Here is a 22,388-nt window from a genome sequence, read left to right on the forward strand (position 1 = left end):
TAAGAATTACCTCCACTGTACCTTATTCTACCTTACCATTGGTAAGGTAAAGCAGAAAAAAGAGCTGGTGGCTTTTATACATGGGAAGGAAGAGGGGAGTTGGTGATTCTTCTGTGTTTGGGGGCACAAAAAAAAAAAAGGTGATGTGTTCTTGTCTAGTTTAAAGTTAAAACTAAGTCTGGCATCCTGCTAAAAAGCATTAGACTTCTAATATTTAAACTTGCTCAAGTTCAACATCTCAGTTCAGTCTCTGGATGTGTGTGCGCCTTTCACATTCTTTGTAATCCAGATGTACAATACCTTGTTCCTCTAACTCATTGTATTCATGGAGTAATGAGAAGGGGAGTGTGTGCATGCTCAGAGGGAAGGTAGTCTCATAGGTAAAGTGTACCATAAAGTTGTTTAATTTGTGCTTAAAGCCTGGTACTCAGGATTTTGACAGCTATTTTTCTCCTACTGCAAAGGTTGGAACATTCCTAAAATGCAAATGTATAAGCTAATATTGTATATTCTTGTGTGCAGTTCCTGTGAAAGAGTAGCTCTGAGCATAATAAAGTCCTGATCCCATCACTGATAGGACTAAAGACAGCTTAATCCTCAATCTAGCAGGTGTTGTTCTGGGTGTGCCTTCCATTTGCTCAGTTCTAAGCAGAACTTCTCTTCTGTGTACGTAAGTGAGGTTGCTTGGTTCATGGTTTTATACAGTTGTGTGGTAGTATGGTAAATGTTCTGGAGCTCACTAACTACATTGCTAAAAATTATGATGTTAATGTATAAAACTGTTTTTCCTGGGTTGAGAAAATTTACTTGGGACACAATTCCTAGATGCTGTTGCTTTGAGTGCTACCTGATTTAGAAACCTTAAACTTCTTAAAATCGCTCTGCTTTTTGTTGAGGTATCCTTGTGAGAGCTGAAGATCCGTGTGCAGATCTGGTGCTGAGGAAGCAGCAGTCTTGATCAGTTTTAATTAGATTTCTTCCTCAAGAAATCGCTTTCCCCAGTTGTCTTATGTGGTGTAGGAATCTTGCTATGTAGTAGGCTTATGGCCTGTTTTGTGTAGCTTGATGGAGAGAAGCCTTTGTTCAGGGCAGTTAACCAGCTTTAGATGGCTTTGGAAAAGAAGCCTTAGCAGACATCTGCTTGTGTTGGTACTAAATACCAGTGACTTTAAAACAAACACAAAAACCAACCACCTCCCAAGATCCTCCTGATCTGTCCAAGACTTTTCCAAATGATCTGTGAAAGATGCAAAAACCTGAGATCCATTTTAGTTTTGCAGGTAACAGGTGAGTATGTACCCTGCCAGTTTTTCTGGCTTGCAGCTGTCTTTAAGACCTGCTGGTAAGAGTGAGCAGGCCTCTCAACTTCAGGCATTTCTGTATATAAACTAGCCTCCAGCTGAAGCTGGACCGCCATTGAAATGAAGACCCAGTCTCTTCCCTATTTACCTTTTTTTAATGGTAGATCTACATAATGCCTTTACTTAGATGTCTAATCTTGGTTTCCTCTGTGCAACTTTTCTCGCCTGTGTGTACAGGTCAGCTGTTCTCTGCTTCCTGCAGCAGCTTCTGTAAGAGCTGGCTTACGAAATTCTTCATTCTAAGAGCTAGTTAAAGTTCTTTTATTCTTGGTTTCCTCCTCTCCCTGAGTTATCTAGAAGACTGCTGAGATCATTGTATGTTGATTTAGTCTTTTGGTGGCCAAACCATGTTTTACGAGCACTAAGTCTGGTAGATCTTTTGTAATCTAAGACGCCATAAAATGGTGTAAGCTGATGAGGAGCTTGGCAGGGCTGAGGTGACCCCACCGTGCTGCAACCTGGGCTTTGTGTTGTGTAACAGGCTCTGCAGGTAGGACAGTGGTATGTACCGTATCAGTACTTGTCTTGTGGTGCTACTGCCTCCATCTCACTTCAGGATGGCAAATAAGGCAGCATCTGGCCTGTGGGACTGGAGTAAGGCTGAGGCTTGCTGTTGTAGCACAGGTTCTTGTTGTGGTTTAACCCGGCCGGCAGCTAAACACCACACAGCCCTTTGCTCACCCTCCCCCCTCCCTCTCTGGGATGGGGGAGAGAAGTGGGAAGTGAAGCCTGTGAGTTGACATAAAGACAGTTTATTAAGACAGGAAAATAATAACGATGATGATGATAGTAGTACTACTAATAATAATGTGCACAGACAAGTGAGGCACAATGCAATTGCTCACCACCCACTGACCGATGCCCAGCCTAACCCTGAGCAGTCTGGCCCCCCTCCCCCGGCTAGCCACCCCTATATATTGTTCAGCATGACCCCAGATGGTATGGAATACCCCTTTGGCCACTTTGGGTCACCTGTCCTGGGTCTGTCCCTTCCCAGCTCTTGCTGCACCCCCAGCCTGCCTGTTGGCAGGACAGAGCAAGAAGCTGAGATGTCCTTGGCTTGGTGTAAGCACTGCTCTGCAACAATTAAAACATTGGGGTGTTATCAGCACTCTTCTCATCCTAAGCCAAAACATAGCACTCTACCAGCTACTAGGAGGAAAATTAACTCTGTCCTAACTGAAACCAGGACAGTTCTGCAGTCAAACTCATGTTAAAGTAAAGAAGCTGCCACCCCAAGGCAGCCAGGCATTAAGCACTGGGTAGGGCAGAACTGGAGTAGGTGGTGATGGCAGGTATTTCCTGGTTCACTTGCATGTGAATGCTGGATTTAACCTTCTGAACTGGAATTTGTACTAATTGCTCAACTGAATCTCTGCTACTTCACTGACAGTGACCCCCCTGTGCCTTCACTTGTTTGATCATATTTGACCACCTACCTGCTAGTTTGCCTCCATACTGGCAGTTTCACCACTTGGTACTTGTGAAGGATTCTGCAGTTCCATTCCCGTTGTCTCCCAGCCGGTGAGTGTTCCTCATTCAAATTCATTCCTGTCCTCCAAAGAGAATGTTCTCCCTCCAGCTTGCCAGGCGGCATGTTTGTTGTAATATTACTGAAAGCTGAAGACAGCACACAGATAAAATCCTGGCTTCTACTAAACATGGGTTTCTAGAGAAGCTGAAAATGAAGGACAGCATTTTTAACTTCTATTGCTTGTGATAGTTTTTGGGGATGTGCTAGAAACCAAGTTCACATCAGTTTGCTCTGGGTAGAAATCGAGTTTTGGGCAGAAGTTGGTTGTTCTGTTATTTTATTTTATATGTTATTTTCTTCCTTGAGATTGCAGCTGCTTGTTTTAATCTTTAATTAAAGTTAGTATTACTTCCACTGTTGCTAACAAGTTGAAAGCACACATGTATGAGCACCAGGTAGCAGAATTGCACACAGACTCGCACAGGGTAAGCTTCTCAGTTCAGCAGCTTCTCAGTAAGTAACAGTAATTTAAAGGCTCCTGTAGGGGTGGGGTCAAGCTCTTGGTGTAGGATGTGCTTTGTTGGAGAAATGTTGGTCTGACCCAAGTATGCAGAAGAAACACTGAAAGCACAGGTTCTTCCCTCTTCCCTTCTTTTCCATTGCTACCCTAAGGAAGGGAAATGATTTCTCAACCAAGAAACAAACTGGTTCAGTGTTCTGCAGTTAACATTCTCTGTACTGAGTTTTGAAGTACCCATGTGCTGATTCTCCTTGCATTATAACAAATCTTTCATGTTGAGGTGGCTTAAAAATCTCCAGGCTTCTTTTGAAGTGATGCTGTTGCTGACTGACTTGCAGCTATCCAGTTCAGACTGTCCTGTCAAATACAGATTGATCCAGAGGCTTCTGGGTTTCTGTGCTTTTCATAGCCTTCATACTGGTGAGCAGAAAAAAATTAACTGCTGCAGTATGGGCTGAAGCATGCAGAAGAACTTAATTTTTAGCTGGTTTTAAAAAGAGAACAAAAACAAACATCAAGGCACTGAAGACAGAAGCTACAGGTGTTGCAAACATGAAAAGTATTGAGTCACGGCATCCTGCTGCTGAGGGCATTCCCTTTCTTTGTTAATGAATTCACGATGAGTAATACACTGATGAAAAACTTGGGTTGAACTAGTTTTGACATGCCAGAAGGATGATATGGAAGGGTAACAAGCTTGCTTTCTTTGGAGAACAACTTAATTTGAATTTTAGTTTGAATTAGGTTGTGCTTTCCCCTTGTTAATAGCTATCCTAAGAGATTGTTTTCTGTAATAAACTTCATTGATGATACTCTCAGAAACAAGAGGAACAGTTGATTTTGATAGTAAAAGGTTTTTATTTTTGAAAGATGCAGAGCATTTAACTATTGAAAAGAAAGAATAAAATGAAATACATGGTACTACTCCTAACTTTTCCTTTGGATGAGGATCTAAGATTTGAATGGCACCAGTATACTTCTGTGAACCAAAATGCAATCCAATGAAGAGTGAAACAACTTGTATGTTTCCTGCCCCTGACATAGGACAAACAAAGCAATACGGTGACAGAACTGCAGAGGAATGCCCTCAGAACAGTACTGTTTGTTCCACGGAACTCCTTTACTTTGCCTCCTCATACTGCAGCTTCTTTTTCAGAAGAGAAGGAGAATGCAGAAGAGTATGGGGCATGAGTGCTTTTACATCCTTAGCATTAGGTAACCTTTGAACAGAGCTCTCATGCATCTCAGGATTTAGTTCTGGTTTAATTTCTCAGTGCACTAAAATAGTTTTTTCAGTATTGAAATGAAGCTAGGGATTCCTGTTACCGCTGGTTGGGGACACTAGCCCTGTACAAGCAGGCCTGCAACACCTGAGCTCAACTGGGTATCCTGTACAAGCGTACGGAGAAAGGAATGTGATTAGTGGTTTAGGGAATATTTCACTGTCCAACAGGTACATTTTTTAGCTTTATTGGTGGCTGTCCCTTCCACCCATAGGCTTCTCTTTGTACTGTAGGCTCTTCAGACAGTCATTGGTACTGTTGACTGGTAATGAAACCACCTGTCAGCAGGAGCAGTGCTTTCCTACAAGTCAGAATAGCATCCTCTTTGGTGTTTCATTTTTATTTTTATTTTTTTTTTTTAATCTACAGCCCAAAAGGACTAGCAAAGGTTCTGATTGTAACATGGACAGTTCACTGTTTTCTTTCTAAACTGGTGTCTGCTTGTTCTCGAGCTCCGGTGTACTTTGCCCAATATCTTCCAGTCCTTTTGCCTAATAGAAACGAGGACTTAAAGATGCTGCTGTGCTGGCTTGGGGTCATGGCATGTATAACTTATTGGATGACATAGGCCAACCTAACTGCCTTGTTGTTCTTGTGAGCAGCATTATGCATCTTTTCAGAGGTACTTTCAGTGCTCCTTTCTATTCTGGGAGTTTGTAAGTCTTCAGTTTGAGGTACTGAATACGCTAACTGCCGATTAGCAGCATAGTTCCCCTTAATTCTGAACTGAGATCACAAATGAATATATGTTTAACTTTTCTCTCTTCCTCTTTTTGCTCTTTTTTTTCCCAATCTCTCTGTTGGTTATTATAGACATGTACATAAAATGATGTACATGAAAATTGGTTATATCTGTTTGTGCTCCCAGCAACTTGCTTGCTGATTCTGTCAACGTGGCCTTGTGTGTTGCCACTGTCTCAGCTTGATTGCTGGGTGAGATCTAAGGTGTTGAAAGACTGTAGGGTAAAGCTTTCTAATGCAGCAAAAATCAAATGTTACCTTCATCTTGTGATGGGGCTGTCTGTGTTGTGAAGCCAGTGGAACAGTGAGTATCTCTTAATAATATTAAGATTTTTCTGTGGGTTCTGTATCTTGAGTGTACTTATGGCCTGCTGGTATTTCAGAAGCGTTCTGCAGTATCCATGACTCTTCCGTGTACTGAGGTATTTTTGAAGTGTTTCCACTTTGATTACAGAACAGCTGAATTAGCAACTGTTCCATTGTAAGTGAATCTAGGAAGAGTATTGTATTGAAGCTATTTTTTGTCAGCAATCTGGAAAAATCTGTCTGTAGCTAAGTTGGTGTAACTTAGTTGGTGTAACAGCTTATACCTGGCATGGTATTTTGGTGTTTAATCAGTGATTTCTTCTTTTCCCTCCCTTCAGGGGATCACTTGTGATTTACCTTCTGCCTTTCTGTTCTTGCTTAGTCCTCTCTGTTTTGTCACTGAGGTTCAGGAACTGTCACTCGTCTGCAGAGTTCAGGAACTCTAATGTGAGTAAGGTCCTGCTTCCGACAGGAGGTTGGGCCAGAGAATCTCTACAAGTCACTTCCAGCCTGGGATTCCTGGGGTTCTAACTTGGCACTTGGGCTGCTCTTGAGCCCTGTATCGAAAAGGCATCGGGTCTGAATGGGAGTTTGCCTTTGTATGCTGTTAAAGTCTGCTTGCCTTCCATGAATATTTTATTAATCTCTTCCAAGAGAACTAAGTCATGAAGCTTCTCAGTGTATAGAAATTCTGTGCTGGAGCAGGTATAAAAATCTGTTTCATTAGCACCTAATGTTCTTAAGAACAAACTTCCTTGGCTCGTTTGTCTGCCTTCCCTGTGTTGAGGTATTGTTACAGAACTGAGAGATTGTATGATGTTTTTAGCTGTTAATGTTCTACTCCATGTACTGAACTTGCTCTGGGATACATGTGTATGTGTTTTGGGCTGTTTTTTTTTCCTCATTTTAGCATTATGAGGGAGAATATAAAAATAACATAATCCAGCCTTGTGTGTCATTCAGCACAGTTTCGTATGTTTTTTTATATTAAAAGCAGTTAATCTGATAAAAGTCCCCTTGTGAATTTTGCATCAGTAGATGCAGTACAGCAGGTAAACTCTAGCATCTTTAGCTTATGGCTTTTTGTGGGTAGAACATAGGCATGAAAAGAGATCAGAAAATAAGTGGTAACTTGCTTGCTTCTGCGCTGGGGTAAGAAAAGCTTGGCATTCCTTCAGGCCCAATGCTTTCAGGCAGCTGAATTACAGTCTTTACATCAATGCAGTTGAAATCCAGCATCCTTACTGTATTTCATGGGATAAGATCTCTTTTGCTTGTTGTGTAGAAACTTCTTGTCCAGCAGAAGGGAAAGATGATAATTTGGGAAATGTGGTCAGAAACTAATTTGTCTAGGAAATCTTTAGTAGTTGTTTTACCCAGTCATTCCATGAACTCTTTGTACGAGAATGGATGAGAGCTTACTAAAATGAGAATAAGGGCTTTTGCCTGCATGGAGCTTTGATGTGAAGGCTCACTTGTTTGGAGGTGAGGACTGCACTGGAAAGAGCTGGGCAGAGCTGAGAACTATTGAGTTCAGAGATTGTAGTGAGGAAGAGTGCTGTACGAAAATCAGCTGCACAGGACTTGGTTTAAACCAACTACTGGAGTAAAACTGCTACTTAAATTTGAGTTAGCTGGTGAAGTGGTAGAAGTAATTGAGTATTAGCAAGTGCTTGCTTGCAAGGCAAGAAAATAGGTGTGGATGTTTGCAGGTGAAGGAGAACCTTGTGTGCAGTGAGCAAAAATGAGGTGCAGCAATGAGATCAGTTGAAAATGAAGCAAGATCTGAAACTAATCAGTAGTTACTGAACGTTATGCAGTAAGATCTTCAGTTTGGTTGCAATTGCTTTCAACTCCTAAATGCGTTATGCTTATATATTTAGAATGCTGCTTTTACCCTAAATGACTAGATTTGTCACAGATATAGTTGATCAGCTAAATTCACCGCACTAAAGCGAGGGCATATGAATCTGAAGTCTCACAATTAACTTTTTCTGACAAATGTACTAAACTCTAGTTCTGGTTAGTACGTTTGCAACTTGCTGGAAGAAAATGTCCTGAACTTTCAAGGCACATAACATCCTCATGTCTTTCCTTCCTTCTTCTGTCCTTTTGCCTAATACTGGCTTCAGGGTGCTAAGCTTTTGTAACTTTGACAAACTGGTTTGCTGCTGCAGCGTTAAAGAAGGCACTGTTTGGACCAAGGTGTGAAGGAAAGTGTGCTGACCAACACACTTAGCTCAAGTCCCAGCAGGTAACTGGCGTTGTAATGGGGTGCTGCAGGAAGGGGCCCTACATGGCCCTGAATACTCAAGAAGCTGGATTACAGGAGCCTGAGAAGCTGTTGCATACCAAGGCTCTTACAAAGAACTTTGAGTACCAGTTGTGGAGGTGATCCAAGTAGATTCAGGAAGCCGCTTTCTCTTGAAAAGCCTTAGTTTCTTTTTCATGGGGATTTTTACTGGTTTCTCATCTAATGTGACTGAAGACCTGAGGCCTGTTGGAGCACTTCTGTTTACTCCTTTTCCTCTCCATAGCGGACATCACAGTTCAGCATCTTTCAGCAAGTACTTCTGGGTGTTAAATAAAAGCTGATACAGGCTTGTTGTCTTTCATCTGTTGGCTTGCGAGCTACAGATGAGTGTCGGTCACTTCCTGTCATCTCTTTCAGGAGTGAGAAGGTAAACAGAAAAGCTTCCACTGCAAGCTGACAGGTGTTTTTTGTTTTTGTATTTTCTGGTCAATTGGGACTCTCTACAAGTAATACATTGGCATACACAACTTGTAGCTGTAACACTCATGATAGGTTTGTTAGGTCTGCAGAAACTGATTTCTACTTTTCTTCAGAGTAAGAAAGACAACAGGCAAACATAATAAGGAAGTGTTTACTAAAACAAGGATATTGTGCAAGATAACAATTTGATGCCAGCACTGTTAGGTGTTGTGAATTTATTTGAAATACATTTTTTTTTTTGGAGTTCATTCTTAGTCTAAAACACCTATGCTTATGAGGAAAGCTGCTGCAGGCCAGTGCTTTGGTATCGTTACAGCTAGGAGTATAGAGCTGTAAAACTTGAACTAAAATACCGTGTTTACAGAAAACTTTATACGAGCAAAGGACCTGAACTTAACATTTTCAGATGACAAAGCCTGTTAACTGAAGCACAAAGGTCTGGTGTACAGTTGTAACTTCATCTTATTGTGGGTGCGTGGAGTCAGCACTCAACGTGGTCAAGGAGATAGATGTCTTGCAGTGTGACAGGACTGCAGCTCAGCTGATGTGCTGGCATGTGCATCTTCTCTGAGGTAACCGGGCTCAGGTATCTAAGGCTGGGGAGGGGGGAATAAGCCTCACTCCCAGCACTTAGCTTACAGATGGATTGGAGGAACAAAGTTGAATGAGAACAGATGAGATTTAGGAACCTCAGGGTTCTCTTCTGTGTTTTTTTTTTTTTTTTTTTTATAGCAGCTCTAGTCAGTTGTGACTCACTAAAAAGATCTCTTTCTTGCAGGGTTAACTGGGCAGCTGATACTGTGTGTCATCGATACTTACAGGGGAAACCGAAGTTAATGCTTTGATGTCAAATGTTGTAGCCAAATCATGAGGCAGCATTATATTCATTGTATTGAAAGGCAAATGGGGAGTTGTGGTACCACTACACATCAAGAAACATTGAGTTGAGAGACTTCAATATATGTTGCAACCTGGGCATCGTCTTGATTTGATGGATGGCTTGCAGGGAAAGATGACTGCCAATTCATTTTTGGACACAGCTGAAAATGTCTTGGGTATAACAATGCTTTGTGCTGTGTAACTCTTAAAAGCAAATTGCTGAAAGTGGCTGTTTGATGCAGGCAGGCCACCATTGCATCAAGGTTTCTCTAGATGGTGCCAGGGTTGTGGGTATGATGCTTCCTTTAGCATCTTCTGGCGTTTTGTGGAGAAGTCTATGTGCTGGCCCTAGCAGGGGAAGCATGTGGCTGGGGCAGTAGAGCTCTAGTTAGCATTGCTCCTTGCACAGTGAGTCCTCGTGAAGTGCACGTTCTTGTAGGTTGTATGAGATTTATGGCAACCATTTTATAATATGACCGACAGTTTGACATAAGCACCTCACTTAATCCTCAAGCTGACCTCTGTGCAGAGGATACTGTTTCTTCCTTACAGAAAGAGACTTGATAAAACTTGCCTCCTTGCTGGTGTTTACGCCGGGATGTAGTTTTCACTTGTGTTTGAATATAAAGAAATGAAGGAGAGTGCACAACAGTATTTGACAATGCCTGTGACTGGCTTCAGCTGGATCCTCTTGGCAGTGCTGGAACCTCAGTGGGCTTTTTGCCTGTTTAATGCTAGTAATGCAGGGTTACTGGGCTCACACCTGTCCTGTGTGCTCTGTAGAGAATGCTACCACCTAAACTTCCTTCAGCTGACTAACCTGCCTGTGCTAGCAAGCTGGCGTGACTTCCAGCTATAGCAGACCTTTTCCAACCCACTCTAAATCGTTCAAGTGTAAGAAGACTGCATCTGAGCTAGCGGGAGCCTGATGGCTGGCTTGTGCTGTGCAGGCATCTCGATCGCGTCTGTGTTCCTGTGGGCATGCTGCGCGGTGTGTGAGGTGCTGGTTTGCATAATACCAATTTATATGCCTGGTTTCCTACGGCCTCCAGTGAAATGGAGTAACTACGGAGTCTCTGCTATTTTCTGCTCACTTCTGTTCAATTCCATAAATCTTTCTAGAGGAATAGAAAGTGGCCGTCAAGAATCATCTGGCTGTAGTGATGTCTTCAGAGTTACTTTATTGGCGATACAGGATTTGAGCTGAGCCTTAGTTACCTACAGCTGAAGTGGTATCTCAAACCTTTCCTGTCAGACTTCTTGCTTACTGTGCTTACAGATAGAACAGATACTAAATCAGCCTGTAGACTGTGTTCTTAAGCTCGGGTTGTTTTCCTTGTGGCTTTTTTCACCTGTGAACATGTGTGGGGAATTGTGTGTTTACTGGTTTCCACACAACTTAAAAACAGTAAAACTGGATTTGCTGGTTGTGGTCCTGTTGCTGTACTTTCTGTTTGGAACCACTGATTTTACAGGATACCGGTCACCTCTCTTCACTGAGAACTTAAGCGAGAGTTAATCTTAAAATATCTCTGTTCCTGAAGTTTAGTTGGGCTTTATGGCATTTATATTTTTAAAGCAATAGTGCAGTTTAATTCTTTCACCTATAAAACTAAACATTTTCCCACTAGTTAGGCTCTCATGAATGATAAATTCTTGTTTCTAGTCAGATCTTTTTTTCTGAATTACTGTAGCTTTCGGTATAAATGGGAGTTGCGTAAATCTGATTAGAGAAAGAAGCAGATTTAAAAGCATAAGTTACTTCTGTTATCTTGTGGATACTGCTGCTTATTCTTGAAACTCATTGCAGGAGATGACAATACCAGTTAAAATACTTAAATACTGTTGGTTCTGTATCAAGCATTGAGTTTTTACTAGTTGGTGAGTTTTTTCCTTGATGTTGACAAATACAGGTGCTCTTAAACTGCATTCATCTTGGCTCCTTAAATAAATTAATTGTAAAATAAGTTGTTGCTTTTTTGGTAGACTGTCTTCTGTTATAGATGCACTAGAAACTGGTTGTTCTACATAAGATTCTTCTGAAGGGTATTTATATCTCACCCTGTGTGTTTTTAACTAAACTTAAAATTAATAGTCTTTTTGTCTTAAGCTTTTGCTTAAACTATAGCATTTTACATGTGCTTTCTTTGAGGCATGGCTTGTGAGTCTTCATGCTTCACGTCTTAATGAGTCTCTCTCTTGTCTTTCAGTGAATGATAGTGTCTAGAAAGGGTATGTCCCTTCAGGAGAGAGGTGCCAATGTCCAACCGGCCTAATAACAATCCAGGGGGGTCACTGCGACGTTCACAGAGGAACACTGCTGGGGCCCAGCCACAAGACGACGCAGTAGGAGGAAGGTATGATTGTTGTTTCTGTGTTTTTTATGTATAAAGGCAAAGTTAAGGTAACTTTATTCTTTAATTAAAGTTTCTACCCTGAAATCCAAGCACTGAAACTTGAGTAAAAACTTCTTCTCCCCTCAAATGCTATCTGTAATATTGTTGCACGGCCTGAAAACATGGCTTACACATTATGATGCAGCTAGAATAGCAGTAATAGATCTGTATGGAAGAAGCATAACTAGGCAATATTACAAAATCACAGGTAGTAACAAATTCCTTCCTCCTCTTCCTTGTCTTTTTAACAAGAGTCTCCAGAGGGCAAGGAGACTCACTGGTCTGTGGAATCTGGGAAAATCTATGTTGCTCTTAGAAAATATTAAGTAACTGGCATCTCTGTCTTGCATTGCATGTTAATTCTGTGCAGGTTTTGAATAATTCAAGAACGAAGAGCTTGTCATGTATTCATACTTGTGAGCAAGTGGGCTGGGTAGTATTTCTTTTGTAAGTAGCTGCATCTGTAATGCAGAACTGGATCCTTGAAACTTTCCTGTGTAATTATTATGTCAACTAAGGAAGTAGGAGTCTTTATCTGAGTGAAGCATGTAAGGATATGTCTTCCTTTAATTTTGTTAACCTTTCTTCATTACACTAATTTTACAGTACCATGGTAGGCAGCATCTGTCCATGCATTGCATTTCCTCAGAACTATTACTGGTGCAGTTGCTTGAATACATGAATTTTGGCCTTGGGTTCTATGGTATAAGAGTATTATTAAAATATTGCATTAAGTGGCACCACTTATTTTTCTGTACTAGAATTCAAATCCTTGATAGTATTTCTTACTGGTATATGGTCTAACTGAAAACAAGGTCACTGTTTGATGGGTGAAGGATGCTAACTGTTCTTTTAAGGAACCTTGTAGGAAATAACTTGATCCACAGAATTGGGTTTTACTTTTTCTAGACACTGCATAAATGGAAAAATGAAAGATGAAGCACTGGGCAGAAGCCTTGTGTTTTATAGCATGGGGAGGATAAAGCTGTTGCCTGATGTAGCTGGTTATTTTGCAGACCAGCACTGTTTCTAGAGAGTTCTCCTTAACTGAGGCATGGTGAACCCTTCATACTGTTCTGCATATCGTGTTATCTCTACATCCAAATAAATGTTAAGGTGGATACTGCCCTACCAACTCTTTTTCTTTTTCTCCTGATATTCTGTAGCAGAATGTCAGGAAGAAGCTCTACAATGAAGCAGACAATCTGAAGAGTTTTAGGAGTAACACTACTCTCTTACAATGAAAATCGTGTGTTTTCGTGCATTGCAACTTGTCTTAAATGTCTGAACATCTTCCATCTCTTACTAAGTCAATGTCAGTCAAAATACTCTAAGTAAGAGGTTTATCAGAACTAAAGGTCTTTGTTTATTTGAAATTGATGGAAGCTTTCAAACCTGCTCACTTCTTTTTAGCACGATTTTGAAAATGTGGGTTCTCTAGAACGGGACCTCTGCTACCTTTGCAGCTATTTACGAGCATTTTTGGTTAGCAAAGCACATAAAGGCCTGGATAAAGCATACTTGCAAATATAAACATTATAATGAATTCCATTTCCTATTGTCTTCTGTATGTTCTCCTCAGTAAGGTTCCTCAAGTAAAGTCTGTTGTGAAGGAGGTCAGAGAAAGATATCTCTTCCAAGCTGAAATGCTAATTTGTATCTCTGATTCTTGTACATCTGAAAGGTTTCTTGCTAGAACTTCATTGATTTTTTTTACTTGATGAGCAGCTATTCTTCACTTACATAAAGACTTTGGAAATTGTGAACTCCCGTCTGGTCTAATAAGTAAAAATAAATGTGGAATCTTCCTCCTTTGATATATAGTATTGGCAGATTTACCTTAACCTGGAAGCAATAGTGCGATCCTGTTTTGTTTTAGACTGGACTCTATTAGTGTCACCCCAATAACACTTCTGAATGGGGAAAGCCTGTGATGTGTTTTCTCCTGTTGTTTACTAGTGATTGCACATCTAGCTTGATAACTTGATTTGATATTTAAGTGTTTGATTTTTTTTTTTTTAAACAAATGTTTCTAAGTTCACAGGCCATGTGGAAAGATTGTTACAGCACAAATTGGCAGTAAGCTTAGCGTCTGCAATGTGCTTTTTTTAAAAACAAACAAACAAAAAAAGCAAAAAAAAAAAAAAAAAAAACACCCAGGAAAAACAACCAAAGGTATGTTTCTGAAAACAGATATATAAACAGGTGAACTGCCCCCCCTTTCCCTTCCATGTATGCACATACACATGCCTCAGTGAAGTTTGACTAATGTGTTTCTTCCTTTTTTTTTTTTTTTTGTTAGTGATTTTGAAATAACTGCTTTGAATGCCCTGCTGTTGTGGATGATACAGTACTTTCAGCTTGAAAAGTACTTAATGGTATCCTCATAAAAGTAATTTTAAGTTATGATGGAACCCCCCCAATTGTACAACAAGAACTCCTGTCTGAACTCTTTCTTCTAGCACTTTGCATTGAACGTGGACTCTCAGGTTTGTAAGGAAGCAGGAGTGATAGTTTCCCTCTGCAAAGGGAAACTGAAGAGGATTGGGACACAGATCCATTAATAAGAGTGCTCTTTCTTGTGGGGAGTGAAAGGGCTAGGAGGTACTTACTGTTGCTTTCTTAATTCCGTAACTACGTTGTCCTATGTATGTTGAAGAGCTACATCCTTGTGGCTTAAAACCCCAGTGAGGCCACAGACTGCTGCTGAGCCACTAGCATTTATTTTGAACAGCGGCCATTTGGAAGTGTTGTTGCAAGGCACATAAGATCTTTTCAGAAAGTATTGTGGATGACTGTTTCTTTCAGTTCTGAGCAATGCTTCAGTGTTTTGGTGCAGAGTGATGGAAGTGGTCCTGTGTGCAAGTATTGCAAAATACTATTTTTTTCCAGTGGCATGAAGTGAGTACTTAAACTGCATATCGTCAACTTTTCTGTGATCTTTAGGAAAAGTAATTCTAAAGTATGATTTCAATTTGACATGAGTGATGTACAGACTGTTGTAGCAAAAGTGTAATATTGTATGCAAAGTAGATTTTTGGAATATATTAAATATTCATGTGTGCTTGGGATTAGAGACTAAATGAGAAGCAAGAGTTGTAAACTGTATAGATAACATTGGAATACGTTTTAGTCTGACCCTTTTAAAATACTAAAGGCAGAAGAGCCTTTCTGTCAATTACATCACTTCTGTTCTGAACGGGATCTGGTTTTGGACCAGTCTCGATAATATGTTAAGAACTAACATCTTGCCTGAGGCTTGAGTTGCCTGAGGAGAGAGGCTTTTTTCATTTTTGGTTGTTTTGATTTACACAGCCTATTTCATGTGTACAATTACCTTTGTATCTTGCTTTTGGTAGAACTAAATGTTCTTAGTTTTGTAGATTTCATATTTGGAAGCACTGAGTGCTTTATTTTCAGCTACTGAGGAACAACAATTAGGTGAAACACTGGTTATTAACTAGCTTCAAAAGGTATCTTTTTGAGTAACTTTTTGAGGAAGGGTTCTAGTGAGATCTTCCTTATGCTTTTGCTAAAGAAAGCTAAGGGCTGGTGGTTTCCACAGGACTGTTTCTACAAATCTGGCAAGCTGGGTGGTAGGTCACTTGTCAACTTGTCTAAGTGTTATGCTGAACTGAGTGTCTGCCTGTGATTTAAAATGTGTATCAGCAGACAGCTCAGCCCAGCTAAGTGAGCCTTGAAGTAATAATGACACTGTCCTCTTTGTTGTGGAAAAAACTCCTGAAGGTGCAGCAAGCCCTCAGTCTTTCTGGATCTGCCTCTGCGAATGAAAACAGACAAACACAAGCTCATACTTAACCTTCTTCCTCACTTATTCTCTCAAAATACTTCTTGCTGGAATATTTATTGAAATTAATTTTCTGAATGGAAGATTTATTAATGGGAAAAAATAAAAGAGCTTGTAACTGGGCCAGTTAAGGTTAAAAGCCTTGAATCACATGTGAAATTACAGGCAGCTTACAGCCTTTTAACATGAATCAAACTTTCAACTGTCCATGCAACTCCCATAACACTTAGTTTTCAAAGTGTTCCTCATCTTGTTTCTATATCATTGGACTATTTTAACAACTTTTGAACATAAGTTAACTTTTAACAAGACCTTAAGCAAGCTGTCCCAATCCCAAAATAAATTGGGACATTTGTTAGTTGGTGTATAGTTCTAACCTTCTCTTACAATGTCTTTAAATTGCCAGTCTTTTTGCCATTGTATAGATCCTAGAGAAGGGAGTTGAATGTCATGCTCCTTTTAACTGATGTGCTACTATATGTATGGTTACTATTGTCTTGTGTACCTACTTGACCACATGCAAGGTGAATGATTAAACTTGAGTGAAAATTGAAAGCACAGTCTTCTGAAAATAAAATAATACTAATAAAAATCCTTGTCGCTTCTGACTACCTATTTGTTGTGCTTCTCATGTAACATTCCTGCTTTGGTTGTAGGCATTTACTACTAATAGTTTGGATAAAGAAAAAATGAATATGAATAGTCTTGCACAGTACAGCATTCACAATCCCTACAATATGGTTGTAGCGTGTCCATATGAGTTGAACACTGGTATGGAATTACATCTGTAAAGCGTGTAAGAACCCGGAGGGTTCAGAGGTGGAAGGGAGCAAGCTTGGAATAAGTGGAAACTCTTCAGTGTATGCATTAAATACTTGATATGGTGGTGCACTGCTTTTTGCCATATTTTGGTTGAAAAGATTTTTTACTTATTTGCGTTCTGTGAATGCTTAAAGCACTAAGTTGAATCCAATTCTAATTAAATCAAAACAAAATCTTAAAATCAACTTCTCAAATGTATTTCAGAATAAATGAACTCTGATCAGCTAGCTTACATTAAAAAAAAAAAAAAGACTAATATCAAGTGTAAACTATGTTATACTTCTATTGCTGGAGTAATGGAAGTTATCTTCAGGAGAACAGTAAATTTAATGCCGAAATCTTCTGTTGGGAAAAGAAAAATCTAAACACTCAGGATTGAGTGAAACATTCCCAAGGTTATTTTCATAGAATTTGCAGTTTTGAGACTAAGATTTACTTCATCTTTTGGGTAGTAAAAATTACTTTTCTTAATATGAGGAATAAAGACAAATTATTTGAGTATGGAGAAGATGCTGTTCAGTTAATCTCTTCAGACTTCCGTTGTTAGAAGTGTGAGCCACCACATATTGCTTTAATATGGGCCGTCTAGATGCCTTCATTAATTTCTGAGTAACTGGCTTTAGGAATACTTTAGGAAAAATACTTGAGGAGAATAAGAAAAGTCACTTCAGAAGGAAGTTTAAAAACGTAACAAAAATAACTTTAGGAAAAACTGATGAAGGAAAGTTACCAAGACAAACAGTTGTATTACTCAAATGTTAGTGTTTTGGCTCTAAGTATTATCATGTGGCTATCACTTAGTTGGTTAGTCATAGCAGGATTTTCCTCCTAAAGAAAGTGAACATGTCAGACATGACATGTAGTAGGCTTAGTCTTTTCCAGCCAAATCCCAGAAGTCTAGTAGTGTGGGCAGAGCTATCTGAAAGCTTGTGGAAATCACCTCTACTTGCTCCCTGGCCTAAACTTTTTGCTTGTTTGGGGACATAGGTTGGAATAGGACGCTTCGGTCTTAAATTCCCATTCCACCTCCCTTGCCTGTATGATTCACAAGTGTTTGCATAGCTCTGCTTGAAGGATGAGATGGGTAGCATTTTGATGTGATTCGTCTAGGCTCTTTGGAAACAATCAACGCTTGTTTAACTTGAAGTGTTGCTGCTTCCAGCATTAATACTTGGACAGTTTGAGGCTAATAAAGGTTGGTGCTCAGCTGTTCTATGTGGGTAGGATATGAATGGTTGAAATTTCCTAGTTAATGCTAAGTCAAAAGCGTGTTCTAGACAGGGAAGTAAAAGAAAGATGTCTGTTGCCTTAGCAATTATTTACACTGTGCTGTTTTATATGCTGATGAGCTGTCTCTTCTGAGTCTTGCAGATGGTGATACCCATTGGTTTTGAAACACAGATGTGGAATATTTTTGAAGATGTAACTTCGGTCTTAAATATTACTGAAAGTGTAATATGAACTTTGTCCTCTAGTCAGAGCTCATACAACAAACAAGCTTTTGCACATAGATGAAAGCTGCTTGAAAGAACTCTCGTAGCTTATCTATGTGAAACTTGCTCCTTTCTCTGACATCACAGGTTTCCCGTCTCATTTGTCTTCCTTCATCAGTAGCATGTGTTACTTTATTCCTCTCACTTCCAGAGAGTGCTCAGTCCTTTTGAGTTGGTGGAGCTGCAGCCATAGAAGAATTGGCAAGGTTGAGCTTTCCTACCAAGTGGAACTGGTTGCATTCCCATTCCAAGCATTGCTTTTTCTTACACCGAAGAGCAAAGAGACAAACTTGTAAATACTTGTAACTGCATAAAGTCTTAATGCATGGAATCTTGAGGTTGAGCGTATAGATATATCTGAGAGGAGGTCTTTGAGGGGTGGTCTGGTCTTGTGCCTTACTGTGCTGGCAAACACTGCTGAATTTTTCACTTAAGTATTCTTGCACACCAGAAAAATTTGGACTTACCTGCACAGCTTAGGCATGAGGAAATATTTGATTTACTTAAAATGAATAAAAAATTGTGCTGTACAAAACAGTGATATTGGTAGTGACTTGTAACCAGACCAGGTGATTCTCTTAAAATACTGCCTTAATGTGAAAGGGTTGATGTGTTAAGAGTTTGAAGTTGTACTTAATCTAATACTTATTTGTAAAAGGTACAAACACAAACCTGTAGGTGGAATTTTTTAATCTGTGTCTCAGTATCCTGATAGCTTTCTGTTTTGACTTTCTGCTGACAGGTCACATTTAGGGCAGGCAAAACATAAGGCACATAGCCCTCCTGAGAGTAGAAAATCTATTTCAAAGACACCCAAAGTGCAGTCTAATACTACTTCTGAACAGTCCAAGGGGCACTTTTCCAGAAGGTAATTGCACTTCATATTCATATGTTATCAGTGTTATCTGCGCTTCATTATTGTATGTAATATGTCTGGCTATACAGAACTGTTATGAAATGTATGACAGGCTTTAAACTAGCATTATGTTCAATGGATTTGTTTCAGTGTCTTATGTTCTGTTCATGTTTTGTACTTGTAATTCAGCTAAGAGTATTCAGTCAGTGATTGGAGCATACACATTCTATATAACTAGTCCTGGAATACTTGCAGATTCTTTTCCTCTCTTCCCCCTTTGTTTTGGAGGAAGATAGACCAAGGAGTTCTGAGAGATGTCCAATATTAATTGAAACCTACAATCTAAGGAATGCCTGTTCAGAGTAATCATCTTGGTCATGTTTATTATTTATTTTCATACACTTCTGCTGTGTATGCACCGGAACAGCTTTTTAGCATATAGAGGAGAATTTTACACTTTTTGTTTCTTAAAATTAAGGTAATTAATCAGATAAGATTGAGAGACTTGGGTCTGACAGCCTTTAGTGAACTAGAATCCAGTTATGACCAGTTACACATTACTGAACAGTTCTTGTTCTCTTGTGGAATTACATTTTCAAACATTCAGCTTCATGGCTTGAATTTTTGTTTTAATGGATTTACATGTCTATATACAATCCTAGTGAAATCAATCTAGTAGCTTTTCTTGCTAAAAAGTAGCGCCCTGTGCTTTTATTTTGCAGTTCGTTTTAGTTCTCCTGCTAGCAAAGGTTTTTTTTTTTTTTGCAATGAAATCTGGAGTATGATCTTGTATAAGCATGCTTTTTGTATCAATGTCAATTTAATATTTGACAGGTTATTTTACCTGTTGTTTCCTTTATTATTAGAGATTGCAATGGTTTTGCAAGATAAGTGTCAGCAACAGCATGAGGTTCTTTGAGTTTAACACTAATGCTATTCCTGCTTGCTTCTACAGAGGCTGTAGTTCATCTGCTGTTTTAGTACCACAACAAGAAGATCCAGAAAGAGTCAATACTTCAGAAAAGCAAAAAACGGGGCAAGTGCCTAAGAAAGAAAATTCTCGAGGAGTTAAACGCAGTGCTAGTCCAGACTACAGCAGGACCAATTCTCCTAGCTCTGCTAAAAAACCCAAAGCACTTCAACACACTGAAACTTCCTTGGAAACTAACAAGCCACATACTAAATCTAAGAGAAGACACTCAGACCAAGAACAGTCTAAGTCTACACAATTGCCATCAACGAGCAAGGCTCACACCAGAAAGGGTGGAGCTGCTGGTAGCTCCCGAAGTCAGAAAAGGAAAAGGACAGAGAGTCTGTCTTGTATAAAGAGTGGTTCAGCAGTTGAATCAACTGGCGCTGAAGAGAAGTCAGCAAAACCCTCCAAGCTGGCTTCAAAATCGGTGACCTCAGCCAAAGCTGGGTGTAGCACCATCACTGATTCTTCTTCTTCAGCTTCGACGTCCTCTTCCTCTTCTGCTGTTGCCTCTGCTTCTTCTACTGTTCCTCAGGGTGCCAGAGTGAAACAGGGAAAGGACCAGAATAAGGCTAGACGTTCCCGTTCTGCATCCAGCCCCAGTCCAAGAAGGAGCAGCAGGGACAAAGAACAGAGTAAAACAGGTGGCTCTTCAAAGTTTGACTGGGCTGCTCGATTCAGTCCAAAAGTTAGTCTCCCTAAAACAAAACTGTCTCTACCAGGCTCTTCCAAGTCTGAGACATCAAAACCTGGACCTTCAGGACTACAGGCCAAGCTAGCAAGTAAGCTGCTCACTTTCTTTTACGGAAGAATATACATGTATGTTTTAAAACTAACTCTTCTAAACAAATACTTCCTTCATTGTTTACAGGGTTCTTGGGTCCTTGTTAAAGAGAAATTATTTTATTCTACTGAGCTTTTAGGTAAAGTTGTGACTGAAACCACTTAGATATATCTATATCATTTGTTTTATCTATATGTGTATATTGCTATATATATAGCAAATGATTTAGATAAAGCAAAAGTACGCCGTCTGTTCTGTAGGCCTAAGATACTTCTCTATCTTGCATGTCAATTTTTAAAATTTATACAAGATACTTGCATATCATTGTCATGGGACATACAAAATGAAGTTTTCTAACGTTTACTTGTTCTGTTTTAACTTCTTTTTTCATTTCCTTTAACTCTGTGCCCTGACTGGGAGTGATACTCACTGTTAAACAAGTTATCTAACTTGTGGTTTCTTTTTTCAGGTTAGGTTTGCTACTTTTTTTATGGTGCCAGTTTCTCATGTTAGTCTAAGATCAATAATATTTTAAACTTTAAAACTGGTATACATAGTGACTGGCATGTGAATTACTTTATCTTTTAAATTGTTCTTATAAAACATGTCCTCCCTAGTGCTGAATTGGAGTAGTAGGTACCTTTCTTGTATATTCTGATAAGGATTTAGGCTGTTTCTAAGCCAGAGCCGCTGCTCATTAGTGCGCGGTTATGCTTAGAGCTCTGTTTGCTTGAAAAACATGGTACACCAAGGCAGCATAATAAACTTCAAATGCTTTTTTCATAGCATATATTCTATAAAACTTGTTTTAATAGGTTGGATTCCTAAGCCTGGTAACTGTTGCACATTTACCTAGGCATGATCATGAGTAGCATGTCCCAACTAGGGCATGTCTATAGCTAATACTAATGCAGGAAATATGTGAAATAAACAAGAGGAACTGGATGGCTTCCTGTGTAATCAAAATAGATTTAATTGACCTAACAGGCTTGTTTTGGATAACTTGCATGACTGGAGTATTGATTCTAGAATGACCTAACCTAGTTGGGGAAGGATGGCATTGGGGAAGGGGAGAGGGGCTGCTCTCTTATGGCAAGACTTTACGTGTACCTGATTCAAGACTCCACTGTTTGGTGGGCTCCTGAGGGGGAAAACTGAATTTCCCCAGGATAATGAGATGAAGGAATGGGTAGGAATTGGACAAGACTGACTGACCATCAAGTTAGCTCTTAATGAAGCCTGCCTTTTAGTTATGGGCAACTCTTTGACAAAGGAGAAAAGCAACAGGGAGGTGAAAGAATGTATTTCTATGTGAACACAAAAAGGTGAAGGCAGAAGGTAATTTATATGACTGCTTATAACCCTTCAGCATGGAGTGAGAAAGGTGGGATAGCACAACCTGCGGTGGTGGGGTTGTGGAGTAGCTTGAAAAACAACATTGAGAATACAAGCTTAAATTATCTCAAAGAATGTACTGAGAAAGCCAGCTTGACTAGCTTTAGTTCTTTTGTGACCTGAAAGTCAGCTTTGGCATAAGATAAACGTAAGTAGAACTAAGATATTCAAGTAATGACAGAAAACCAAGTTGGTATAGACTGTAAATATGTATACTTAAAAAGTCAGTGTTAAGGGTTACAAAACATAGTAAGAATTTCTAGACTCCGTTTTAGTTTAAAGAAAGTTGCTTTCTCTAGGTAGCATCCCAGTTTGAGGAGGAAAGATGTGATATTGGGAAGTCTAAAATGTGTAATCTGTTTGGATTACAACAAAACTTAATTGAATAGCTATTATTGAATATCACTGGAGTATGATTATGCTAAATATCACTAAGATGTAAGAACTCCATCTAGAATAGATGGAGAGTGCTAATATTTGTATTTTCAAATAGTCTTAGCTTTTTGAATAGTGCATTAAAGCTCTGACAACAAATTGAAATAATCTGGGAATCAATAGTAATT

At 39.5% G+C, this 22,388-nt stretch overlaps 1 protein-coding gene across 9 annotated transcripts in view; it reads left to right on the forward strand.

The window, feature by feature from the left end:
• Window positions 1-22,388, forward strand: part of TRIP12 (thyroid hormone receptor interactor 12) — a 76,755-nt gene that overhangs the window by 15,089 nt on the left and 39,278 nt on the right. For 6 of the 9 annotated variants that reach the window (XM_082767082.1, XM_082767081.1, XM_082767087.1 and 3 more), the window contains 3 exons: window positions 11,509-11,655; window positions 18,560-18,685; window positions 19,629-20,428. In XM_082767082.1, coding sequence (XP_082623208.1) covers window positions 11,558-11,655; window positions 18,560-18,685; window positions 19,629-20,428 — 1,024 coding nt within the window. In that variant the 5' untranslated portion in view covers window positions 11,509-11,557. The remainder of the gene's footprint in view (window positions 1-11,508; window positions 11,656-18,559; window positions 18,686-19,628; window positions 20,429-22,388) is intronic. The other 3 variants (XM_082767088.1, XM_082767089.1, XM_082767086.1) reach the window with 2 other exon arrangements.

This window comes from Aythya marila (genome assembly GCF_965140915.1).
Source record: "Aythya marila genome assembly, chromosome: 9".
Taxonomy (NCBI): domain Eukaryota; kingdom Metazoa; phylum Chordata; class Aves; order Anseriformes; family Anatidae; genus Aythya; species Aythya marila.